General features: G+C 33.6%; 1 protein-coding gene across 2 annotated transcripts; it reads right to left on the bottom strand.

Annotated features, from left to right (window-relative positions):
• Positions 1-4,843: 4,843 nt before the first annotated feature.
• On the bottom strand, positions 4,844-9,903 carry LOC108329550 (uncharacterized). 2 transcript variants are annotated; one of them, XM_017563809.2, is made up of 9 exons: positions 9,638-9,903; positions 8,524-9,545; positions 8,267-8,399; positions 7,593-7,808; positions 7,116-7,271; positions 6,633-6,885; positions 5,932-6,332; positions 5,354-5,470; positions 4,844-5,263 (listed from the first exon to the last, which is right to left on the bottom strand). In XM_017563809.2, the coding sequence occupies exons 1-9, from the start codon at positions 9,749-9,751 to the stop codon at positions 4,928-4,930; spliced, it is 2,748 nt and encodes a 915-aa protein (XP_017419298.1). In that variant the 5' UTR covers positions 9,752-9,903; the 3' UTR covers positions 4,844-4,927. The 2 variants fall into 2 exon arrangements, with proteins under 2 accessions (XP_017419298.1, XP_017419299.1); XM_017563810.2 differs by having other exon boundaries at positions 8,524-9,778.
• Between the last annotated feature and the right edge of the window lie 2,970 nt (positions 9,904-12,873).

Here is a 12,873-nt window from a genome sequence, read left to right as displayed (position 1 = left end):
TTTTTCAAGAACTTGTATTTCAGTACGAATCTAAAAGGAATATGCCATAAAATGGCATCAAACCAAGAAAAAATTGTTCTGACATGGCACCGAGAAGAGTAAGAGAATATGCTACTGCAGTATTCGATAACAACAACCTTATTCAATAAGAGCAACCTTAACTCGTGCATGGTGATAGAACATACAAATTTTCTTGCGTTACTCGTGGAACTGAGAGCAAACTCATTTGTACTTTCACCTGAGTACGCGCGCGTACTACCATTTGCGAGAATTGAAGGTTTATGCATTCGATGTAAAGTATATTTATGAAAAATGGGGTTGCCTCCTTTTTTTCATTGGATGATGAATACCATTTTGATTAGTTTGTTGTGACTAACTTGGTAGAAGTTTTGTACACTGTTGTCATGATATTTAATCACTCTTGATCATTGCAGCGGTGGATGTTGTGTTCTACTGGAAATAGTATTTAAATTTTGTAACTTGAGGACGATTCAAGTTCTGATATGAAATTCAACGTCGTTATCAGGATGGATTTCCATTGCTCAAGAAGGATGTGGTGGTAATGTCACCAAGAACCTAACCCTCATTGCTTGCTACAAAAGATGGGATTTCAGTACTTCACTTTGAAATAACTTGACTTAGCTTTGGTTTCTTATGGTTTTGAATGATATAGAATGCTTAGGTTCTTGTTGTCTACGTAGAAATAATTGCTTTCTCATTGTCCCAGAAAAATGCTTACATGAGAGGTATTTGGTACAAACAAAAATAAGAGAGAGTTTATATACACATAAATACCTCTATTAGTAAAAAATTTTTTGGATTACCATAAACAAATCCGTAAGACTTTGGTTCAAAATAGACAATATCTTACTAGGAAATCTATATGTATCTAGGTGTGTTAAACCTCCCTACAAGAGGGTCATGATAACTTTTAGAAGTGTTATTTCTGAGTTCTTATAGAATGGACATAACAAGTATTTTCAACCAAAAATGTTTCTGGCTCATGTAGTCATGTGCAAGAAGCATATTTAGATATGTGCCTGAATTAGAAAGGCAGGAGTGCACAAACTATGTCGGAGACAACATAATCACATGAGGAAAGCTGCACAGATATGAGGTTAGGAGGAAGTAGGTTGTGAGGATAGACGAATTCCTTCCAACCAAGTTTCAAATTATTCCTGTTGTCTGTGTGTTATGTTAAACACAGTACCATCTTTTCTGTTTTCTCTTAACCATGAGGTAAAGGTGAAATAGATGCAGGAACATGAGCAGCAACTACAATAACAAGGCGGCTAGATGAATTACACGACGTTATTTGGCTCAATTAAAGACAGTTTCTAGAGATATGAGCATGAACAAAAAATTATGTAAGTGTAAGACCTGAAACTTCTATTTAAAGTAGAATCTGTTACTTCGTCTATCAAGCTTTCGTGAAGAGAACTGTCTATACATCCCGTAGTCAAGATGTTCGAGGAAAAAATATCATTGAACGAGGCTAGGGAATTTTTCACGTTGTTTGTGTAACTTATTTAATCAAATCTGATAGGTTTGGCATGGTATATAAGAGACGGAATAAATAAGGGGTGTGCCAACTCTATCGGACTATTATAAATAGTCCAGGGTTAGTGGTGGGTAGCAGTTTTTAAGAAAAGGGAAAAGATCAGGAGAATTGTTGTGGAGAGTGAGGTTCTCTCTAACAACCTCAATTGGGAAAACACTTTGTAACATTCTATACCTACTACATTGGTAGGTGCAGAATTGGAGTAAAGCAATAAAGATTTTCAAGATAGAGTCTTGTATTTCATTTCTTAATACGCAGTTCTATCAACTGGTATTCAGAACTTCGGTCTTGATCCTGTGGTGATCGCATGGAGGGTTATGGTCAATACCAGGATGGAATCTAGATTAGATGTATTAGAGCGCATGTTACAAGAAGCTCTCCGTGATAAAGAGAAGGCAGAAAATGAACAACAGGAACGGTTTCAAAGGTTGGAAAATCTTATTAGTGGTCTTACAGTGGTTGTTGAAAAAATTTCTGGTTCAAAATCCATAATAGATCACAAAATGATAGCAGCAGGAGCGGCCGCAGGAGAAGAAGAAGCATGGAAACCGCAATGTCAATCACAGGTGGAGAAAATTGGATATTTCTATCTTTGTGGGAGAAGAAGCTTTTGGGTGGATGAATAGATTGGAGCGATATTTCCGTTTGAAAGAAGTATAAAAAAGAATGCAAGCAATGGTGATTGCTTTGTAAGGGAAGGCTCCAAATTGGTTTTAATGGTAGGAATCTTGTAATCCTAATCCAACTTGGGAATCTTTTTAGTTGGCAGTGGTAAGAAAATTTCAACCCAACATGTTAAAGAGTCCATTTGAAATCTTGATAGCCTTAACACATACAGATACTGTAGAAAATTACATAAAACAATTTGAGGAATATGCCGGGCTATTAAAGGAATATGACAAGACTATATTCTTGAATGGATTGAAAGAAGACATTAAAGCTGAAGCGAAGCTGTATGATCCTTCCAATCTGAAGGAATTGATGATGAAAGCTCAGATGGTTGAAGATAAAATACGAATTATGTCCAAAGGAAGGGGAACAACGGAGAATAAAGGAAGAGGAAAAGAAGACGCAGCTGGGACAATCAATCCTACTACTAAGAATCAAGGAATCAACCGCAATCGTGGGACTCCTTTCAGAAAATTATCTGCTGAAGAAATGCAGGATAAGATTAGGAAAGGTTTGTGTTTCATATGTGATGAGAAATTCAGACCTAACAGTAACAAGCAGTTACACATGTTGTTAGTAACAGAACATGATGTAGCGGATGGTGATGGAATCTTGGATGACACGGAGGACTCTGAAAAGATAGATGAAGGAGCAAGAATTGTGCATTCATCCATCTTTGCCATGGCAGGACTCATCACAAAGAAATCATGGAAGGTTTGGGGCAAAATCGGAGATACGAAGGTTGTGGTCTTGTTAGATTTTGGGGCATCACATAATTTCATCTCTAAGGAATTTATGTGCAGGTGCAGGTTAGAACCAGTTGAAACTCTCCTTTATGTGGTGGAGGTAGGAGATGGGCGTAAGGTGCAGTGTCAAGGAAAGTGTACAGGGTTTGTGCTGGAGTTTCTGTTATTTATAAGGAACAGGGCAAGTAAAACAACAGAGTAGAAATATGAATTGTTAGCAAAATTGTTTATTAATGACAGATTCCACTGATCTTCCCTGCTGCTACCAGGATAGTCAGGTACATTGAAAAGGCACAAAACAAGAGTAACAGAAATTTCAGAGAGAATTTGTCCCAGAGAGATGTACTCTAACAGAATTTGTACTCCCTGTCAACACTCAAATCTACGTAATTTTGAGCTGGCCCACTTCACACGTGTGCTTCTCCTGCACTCAGCCTCTACTTTTGGTCCCACATCCTTTTCATTCATTACAGTTACAAGCGTTGAAGATTCAACGAGACTTCTTCATTTTTGAAATTAGAGGAGCGGATGTGGTTTTGGGATTGAAATGGTTGGCGAGTTTAAGAGAAGTCAAGGCCGATTTTTGGAAAACTAAAGCTAACCATAGGGAGGGGTGAAATTCAGCATACGATGAGTGGTGACCCAACTTTATCTACAACTGCAACTTCTTTACAAAAAGTTGATGAATGAATTTCGGAAAGATGATACAGGCTTCTTGGTAGATGTGGTTCAGGAGAATAATGAAGAAGGTAATGCTATAGTGTCGTCAGAAGTGGTAAAAGTTTTGGAATCAAACATACAGTTTTTTCAGGACTTGGAAGGACTACCGCCTAGCCTAAAACAAGATCACGCTATACGTCTTAAAGAGGGAGTTTCCATTCCAAACCTTCGACCATACAAATACTCTCTACTCATTACCAGAAAAACAAGATTGAAAAGTTGATTCATGATATGGGTATCATTCGGCCCAGTATTAGTCCTTATTCCAGTCCTATTATTTTAGTGCGGAAAACAGATAGTGGATGGAGGTTTTGCATAGATTACATGACTATCAAGAAAATAACCATTCCTCACAATTTCCGATACAGGAGCTAAGTGTTCTTTAAATTAGATTTGAAATCAGAATATCACCAAATTATTATGAAAGAAGAGGACATTGAGAAAACGGCTTTTAGGACGCATATTAGTCGTTACGAATTTATGGTCATGCTATTCGCATTGACAAATGCCCCAGCAACTTTTCAGTCACTCATGAATGAGGTTCTTCGGCCTTTCTTTAGGAAATTTGTGTTTGTTTTTTTCAATGATATCCTAGTTTAGAACCCCACAATTGAATTGCATGTTCAACATTTGGCACATGTTTTGCAAGTGCTTCAAGAGCATAAATTGAAGGTTAACAAAAAGAAATGTAGTTTTGGCCATATTGTATCAGGCAAGGGAGTATCAGCTAACCTCAAGAAGGTGGAGGCTATGTGGAAGTGGCCAACTCCTAGGGATATCACCGCTTTATGAGGATTCCTAGAACTAACAGGGCATTACAGACGTTTTGTTCAGGATTATGGCAAAATCGCCAAAACTCTAACTCAATTGTGTAGAACGAGGGTTTTGGTTGGAATGAGGAGGCCCAACAAGCTTTCGACACACTTAAAGCTGCTGTTTCACACTTACCCATGTAGCACTTATGTGTCATTTTCCTTATGTTTTATTTTATTTGCAGAGCTATTTGCTGGAAATGAATGTGGAAGTTGTACTAACAAACTAGTGAGCTAATGTTCTATATTATGAAGTTTAATGAGTGTAATATAAGTGATTAAGATCCTTTCAACTATTTCTTTACACTAGCTTTGGTTGCAATGATACAAATAACTAAATTAATTCAGTGGCATGAATTGATAAGTAACTAATGCTATGTTACATATCTGAGATTCATCCAACTTTGATGAATGCTATATTAAAGAATGCCTAAACTTCTTAGGTTATTCAAAAAAATTTCTCCAACATGAGAGCCAACCTTAACAAATACAGCAGGATATCCTATTGGAGCTTCTACCCATTCTTCACTTCCTTGTTTGGAAAATACTTTTCCTGTCCATATATGAACCCAACTGCTACTCTCCCCCAATGGAAAATAAGCTCTAACTTTTCTCTTTCCTTTGTCAAGGACAGGAACCACTAGGAACTCAGAACCAACCAAGAACTGCTGATAACTCAAACGTTGCACGCGTTCATCAGTCGGATAATGGAGAAATAGATGGCGGCATACAGGCAATCCTTTCTGGGCAGCTTCCTGCTTAGAAAAAGAATGGAAAGGACCGCTTTGAATGCCTAATGGTTCATATATATTTAATTAGTCTGTATAGATAAATGTTGTGATCACCTTAACCAGCTGAATTCGATAAAATGTCCATGCTTTGTATACTTTTGCAAAACGTGCAAAGTGTGACATTGTCTGCTGGTTTGAGTAAAACTGGCTGTTGCAGGATGGTTTGTTTCCCTGCATACAGTTCAAGCATCAGTGACTCATTGCTATGCAAACTTTATATGACGAAACTTATTGAATAAAAGGTTACCTGTTTAGCTATATGATTATATCCTTATTAATTCAGATTTTAGTATTTCTTGAATCAACTCTTTACATTAGTATATCAGCTAAGTTGCTTCACTCCATATGGTCCATACCACTATTATTTTAGTAAATTTTGAAGATCAAAGACAAAGGCAAGAAAAGTTAAAAAATATTTGTGGTCTGACCATATTTATTTTTAAGGGTGAAGCTCCCTTTCTTAAGTAGTGTAATACACTATAATGTCAAAGAATAAAAACTTCCATTGTTTAGCCAATTTCTTGTTGTCATAAATGTATCCTTGTTGAGTACTTCTATAGTGATTATAGAGATAGAAGAAGAAAATATAATCATGATGAAAAGTGTATGACTATTGCAGGTATTTTACTTACTTCATGGGTACGGAAGACTATGGTGAAAGAATTTAGCTCCATCCACCGCAAAAGCAATTCTTCACTTCTATTATATTTGACTATAGGTAAGTTTACTGTACAATATCCTCCAATGTCACTGTGATTAAAGGCATAGCCAGAAATTCCACTGCTCAGAAGGCCAACAACAGAGCTCTTTATTCCATCATTTCTTTGCCAACTGACCATTTGGTCTCCTTCCCAAAATAACATCCCCCACTTAGGGCTATCTCTAAAACCAGCTCTCATGAAGAAAACCAAACCTTCTTCTTGGTCTTTCTTTACCTTGTCCAAGGAGTTACTTTTCCATTCTTCCACAATCTCTCTGTTAATTTTGGCCCATAGTTCCGGGTATCTGTTATGAGCTGAAATGGGATCTTCACCTGAAACGGAGGGTGTATCTTCTTAGTAATAATTACATGCTCGGTCTAGTTTTGTTCTCTCATTTTTTTGGTTAGGAAGTTGGATGATAAGAAAATGTTCAGAAAATTATCCTGGAAGAATGTTTTTGCAGAAGATAAGAGATATGCATTGTAGCCAATAGCACAAACGAGTTAGTTTCTTAAATTAATCCACTTTTTCTGTGTTTTACAATCTACTGCCATAAGAAAGTCCTCGTGAAGCAGGTCAGAATTTTACACTGAGAAAAAGTGTTGGGAGAAATAAAGATAGTTAAGGCAAACCTGAGTATAAAACAGCATCAACAGGAAGGCCCTCACCAAAATCAGCCATCCATCCTCTAACTCCATCATTCACCATGTCTCCAAGAATTTGCTTGAACCAAGTTGCAGTTTTTGGGTGCGTTAGATCTAGCATTCCTACATCAAAAGCCGTGTTTGGAACCATGTATGGATTTCCATTGCTGTCTTTTACCAATATGTCCAACTGTTTTGCCTCCTCAAAGAGGTTTCTCCTTTTGTTTTGTTTCTCATCAACCTATAGGATTAGACAAAGAAAAATAAGTATTATACTAGTGACATTATCTCAATTTTCCTAAACTAGCCACATGTCTTATCTTACAATTGCACTTAGCAAAATGAAATTATGGTAGCAAAGCAAGAGACCAATCATGAATTACTTCCACTAACGATAAAATGCAGTTTATTGAAGAAAACAAGTTAGAGACTACAATATTTATACTTGAAGTGATTCAAAGGAAGCATTACCGGAGCTAGACAGGGATTGCAATATGTCATAACTTTTATGTTCTGAGATCTAAGATCTTCAATAAGTTTTTTCCATCCCCAATACCTTTGTGAATCCACTTCCCAATTCCACCAGAGCTGTGAACCAATCAATGTTTTTCTCTGCCCCACCCAATCCTGCACAGTTGCCACAAGTAATCAAATTAAAAATATCAAAGAATGGTATTGAGTGTGTTCATCACAAGTTGTGGGAACTAAGTTGATTTCCAGTAGTTACCAGTTGAGTTAGAAATCTATGTATGTAACATCAGTCAAACAAAATACACCACTTAAATTATTGTATATGCTCGGATTGAATCAAGAAAAATATATCGTCTACAGAAGCAAACTGAACTGTGAGTTACATGTTTGTTGAAACTACATAGATCCAAAGAGTGCATATGACTTTGAAGTACTTTTGTTTTTCCTTTCTTTTTAAATGTAGGTTTGAGGGATTACCTGCAACCAAAATGCCGAGATAGGAACATCATAGGTCCTTAGTTCATCCCAGATATGACGTACAGCATCAGTGCCACCTTGCATTCCAACTATTGCACCAGATATAATCCATTCTGGAAGCTCAGGTAGCCTTCCAATGCTTTCTGTGAAACGTTCAATCAGTTCACAAGGTGAGTTTCCATGCAATATCCTCCCTTCAGCAGAGTTTCCATGTATCTGCAAGCTCCACGGTACAAAATATGGGATAATGTAAGCTTTAATTACAAATACACACACATTTAAATCATGATTTAATGAGATTATAATAATTCAGAATGTTCGAAAATGTTGAAGTCCGACACATAATGTATTCTTTATTTCTTGATGCACAGTTATCAATCATAGTTTAATTTCTTGGCTGTATTATTAAATTCATCAGTCATCCTATACCAATTCTTTTAGATATTTTACCACATTCATCATGTGATACAAATATTTACCACTGCGCTAATTTTACTTTATTTTCAAAAAGATCCATTCATCCTAATGCAGTGCTCAACATTTTCCAATATTCACTGCACAATTTCAAAGTTTCTTTGTACTAATTACTCTAATTTTGAACGGTATTTTTTGGTATAGATCAGTCCGGTTAACATGAATACTTTAACCATATCTCTAAATTTTTGTAACCATACCTGTATCTGTACTCTGTCTAGTTTAGTAAGATCGAAAACAGTATAATCATATCCTTCAAGCCAGACAGACCTCATTCTTGACGTTATGTAGAAGGGAGAAGGAGCATAAGTTGTACTCCAATCACCTCCTGCCCTGCCAATAATAACAAAATGTCATAATTCACTGCGTTTTCAACAATATATAAATATATATGTGTGTGTGTGTTTTTATGACTTACTAATTTGAATTAGGCTTATAAAGCTGTACATTACACTACCTGTAACTAATCAAGTTAGCAGCCAGGGTTATGGGTTGATCTCCTCTGCCAATACCTTGTTCTTGAACAAATATGGGCACCCTTTTGCCTTTGAAGTTCATGTGAGAAAATTGCTCCCCAAAGCCATAAAACCTCTCATTCTCATCACTTGCATATGTCAACCACACTCTATTGAACTCTTCTGGTTTTAGAATATCCAAGTCTGCTATCTCTTCCTCCACTGAAGAGACTAGCAAAAACCCTCTTGGCCTAGAAAGGTACCAACACCAACCCAGTCTCTTTTTCCTATTATTCCGTCCCCTCTTGAAGCCCTGGTACCCTCCTGAAACTGTTTTAGAGACTTGGTTGCGGGAGGTGAAGTTAGGTTTCTCAATCTTCACTTGAAACCCAACCTCATGGTTGGTTTTCTGATTGAACAAAACCCAATACCTTGCATACACAGAAGGTCCTTTTGCCTCAAACTGCATAGTTGCTTGAATGCCATGCTTTTGAAACCTTTTACTCTTCTTAGTCATATTGAAAAGCCTTCCTGTGATCATCAAAGTAGGAATCGGAATCTCTTGAGCATCAGTTTTCTTTTCCAACCTTCGATACACAGAAGTAGAATCTGGCATTTCACATTCCAAATGATGATCAAATTGACCATTGATCACCCCAATATCCTCAATGATCCTAATATCCTCAATGGTTTGGTGATTGCAAACCATATGAACATCTTTATCTTTGACAAGAAAGGATCCTCTACTTTCTTCCAATTCTGTGTCAACCAGTGCAGCCGAGACAAAAGCCTGTCCAGGGATAGTAGACCAAATGGGTCTGGTTTGTTGAGAAAGGTGCGAAATCGAGAGGTGCCCTCCATTGTCGGAGGTCCAAGAAAGCTGAAAATCACTGCCAATTGAGAAGGTCTGATCCGAAGGAACTCTTTTGGAATTGAAGAAGAGAGAACCTTGGACATAAGGGATGGTGGTTGAAACTGAAGAAGGGAAAGGGTTGTTGAAATGCTTATGGTGCTTTTTGGTAATCTTGAGAATTGCCATGACAGAAAATTTAAAACTGAAAGTTTAATACAATGGTTAGTTGAAAGTAAACCTTAAAATATGAGTTCTTGAGATACCTTTGAAGTTTTGTACAGAGTTCGTTGCTTTGACGCATTTGAAAGAGGGCGATAAAGTATTTTTGGTTTGTTTTGTATAAAACGGTCTTTGGTATGAAACTCAGAGTTTGACATTACTTAATTGCATAACAGGGCACAATACTTCAGCAGCCAAAATTGTTTGGCTTACAGTGGAAAAATCACGATTTGTTTCCTTCTTTTCCATTTAGTTTTGGTGCTGGATTTGTATTTTTTTGTACTTAGATTGGTTGTTAAATTATTACCAAGAAATTATTTGTCAGTTCATCATAAAAGTAGGTGGCCTGAACTTTTCTGGGAACATCACACTTTCATGCATATGAGATTAGTTTGTGTTTACAGTTTGGTTGATTTTCTCAATTACAAATAAATTTTCAAGTTAGTTCCTTTCGTGCATATTTGATATTTTCATTTATGTTTTTAGAAAAAATGATTCTTTCATTCACTTAAACCTTTTACACTAATTTAACTTTATTCTTTTTCAAAAAATATAAAAATTTATACTTTTATAATAATTTTATTCTTGCAATATAGATCAAATAAATGTAAAAATGTATCATGTGATGTTTTTAATAGTCAAAATCATGAAAAGGTTGATAATAAGATTGGAGATATTTAAGTGGCATTTTGATGCATGTTTCTTTCATAGAAATATTAAAGAAAAAAATCACTTAATTAACTAAAATAAAAAAATAAAGTAGACAATTTTAAGGATTGGATAAAAATTATATAATTTCTAGAATAAAGATATTAAATATCTATATTTAAAAATATAAAAGAACAAAGTTATAATTGAATAAAATAGAGATATGAAATTATATATATGTTTTAATTTCTATATTAAAAGTCAATTTTCAGAGTGCAAGAACCGTGTTTCGAAAAAGAAAGTACAAATCATATTCATATAATATAATTGAGCTTATCTTTTTTTTTTTTTCCTTTCTGGGATAATATTAAGCTCCACCAATAATATTGAGTGTATTTATACAACTCAATAATGGAAGGAAAAAGGACAAATTATAATAGCAGGAAATAAGGTTTTAAGACATGAAGTTGAATCTTCCCTTGATTGTGGAACTATTCTGATTATGAATCCGCTTCCAACGTTGTGGACTGTTCCTAATTATGAATCTTCCCTGAGAGTTGGAGAATGTTCCTAGAACAGAATCTAATTCTCTAAGGCACGTGATCATGTTTTCTTTTTTTCTTGTTTGAGTTGGGACGTTTTGTTTTCTGATCATTCAAACTGAATCTGGTCTCGTTACGAGGAAGGTTCAATATTTCAATATTGCACCAAAACAAATCTTTCATAAAGGATGGAGACAGAGACCTATTGATCCTCCCAACTGAGCTGTATGGCTTAACTATATTTGAGAGTTTACATCGGAAATAAGATGTTGAAACCCAAAAGTAAGTTTCACTTAACAGATAATTTAGTCATTGAACTTAAGAACCAATGAACTCATAAATTGTAACTCATGAACTCATAAATTGTAATTTATTAGAATGGACTCATGATCAACAAGATAAACATTATAAATAGCATGTTAATAATAATTTATTATTCACTTTTTTTTCATTAATAAGAGAGCTTTGAACCAAATACTAACTTGAGTATTGAATGTGATATTCTCTTTTTGATGACAGGAATAGAAGACTTGAAGGATAAATACATGGTAGTGTAGAAAGATTGTAGAGATTGTGATGAAGGGATATCTTTGCCAGATACATCGGCTCATGCAAGAACAACTTCTTACCTCCAAATAGTTAGAGAATTATTTAACAATAAAGATTTGGTTAAAAGAAAATTTGAGGTTAAGAAAGAGTTTGTTAATGTTTAGTTTATGTTTTGAAAGATTGCATTTTAAATAAAGGTTTAACACTGTTTTGGTTTCATTATTTTAATTAATTTTTCATTTTTTTTATCTAATGTGGTCTCATTATTTATTAAAACATATAATTAAAATAATGACTTAATATAAATATTATTTCTTTTAGATAAACATAAATGTCAAGTGATCATACTCCAATAACATTAAAATTGATCTAGAAATTAAATTGATCTAGAGATTAAAGATGACAAAAATTAAATACGAATAGTGTCTATCATGCAAGTATTTTAAAATCCACAACACACAAATATTTTAAAAAATAATATTTTATAAATTTTTAAAATAAAAATTAAAAAGTATAAAATATAATATAAGTTAAATTAAATATAAATTAAAATTTAATTTAAATTAAATTTAACAATAATAAAATATAAATTAATTTTATTTTTAATAAAATTTAACTTAGTAAAGAAATAAATTTAATTTTAAATTTAAGTTTTTCTAATAATTAATACTTACATGTACATGTACAGGTAATATCATATCTACACTCAACTTATTTATAAAATATTTGTTATCCGTGATAATAAATATTTGTGGATACCAACTATCAATTGTAGATTTTATCCAGTATTTTTGTCATCTTGTTAAAGATTATTAGATCGTTAGTAAACAAATTAAAAAAGACATTGAATAATAGTTATAAATATTAAGATCAAAAGGTATATTAAGTCTTAGATAAATTATGTTTTTGGAAAATAATTTTCATTCAATTTTATTACGAAAACATAAATATTTTTTTAATCCTTAAAATATAACATTAAAATGTGTCTCTTTTCAACTGTTTGAAATGTTATTCTAGAACGTAATTTATCATGAAAAAAAAATAAAAGATTATATTAATTTATTTTTTAAATTTGAGAATTAAAGGTTTAAAACAATTACAAAATTTAATTTTATATAAAATTTAAGGAACAAAAATATTTTTAACTCCTAAAGACATTTATATAAAAGAGGTGAAAATTTAACTTTTCCTAGTTAAAATTAAAAATATTAACAAATTAAAGATTTTCGTAAAACTAGCATATTATTATGATATGATTTATATATATATATATATAGTATACAGAGTTTAGTATATGAATTTTATTCCTCTTCCATAAACATAACTTAATCACTTTACTAAGTTACCATCCTGTAACAAGACACATTCTAATTAAGATTGGATCACATTGAATAAAAAAATTGAAATTTTTTTAAATAATTGCTATAAATATTAAGCGCAAAAGAGATATTAAATCTTAGATAAATTATATTTATAAAAAAATAATTTTCATTTAACTTTCTCACAAGAGCATTTATTTAGAAGAGGTGAAGATTTAACCT

The sequence above is a fragment of the Vigna angularis genome, chromosome 2, assembly GCF_016808095.1.
Source record: "Vigna angularis cultivar LongXiaoDou No.4 chromosome 2, ASM1680809v1, whole genome shotgun sequence".
Lineage (NCBI taxonomy): Eukaryota > Viridiplantae > Streptophyta > Magnoliopsida > Fabales > Fabaceae > Vigna > Vigna angularis.
This window is presented reverse-complemented; position numbering and strand designations above follow the sequence as displayed.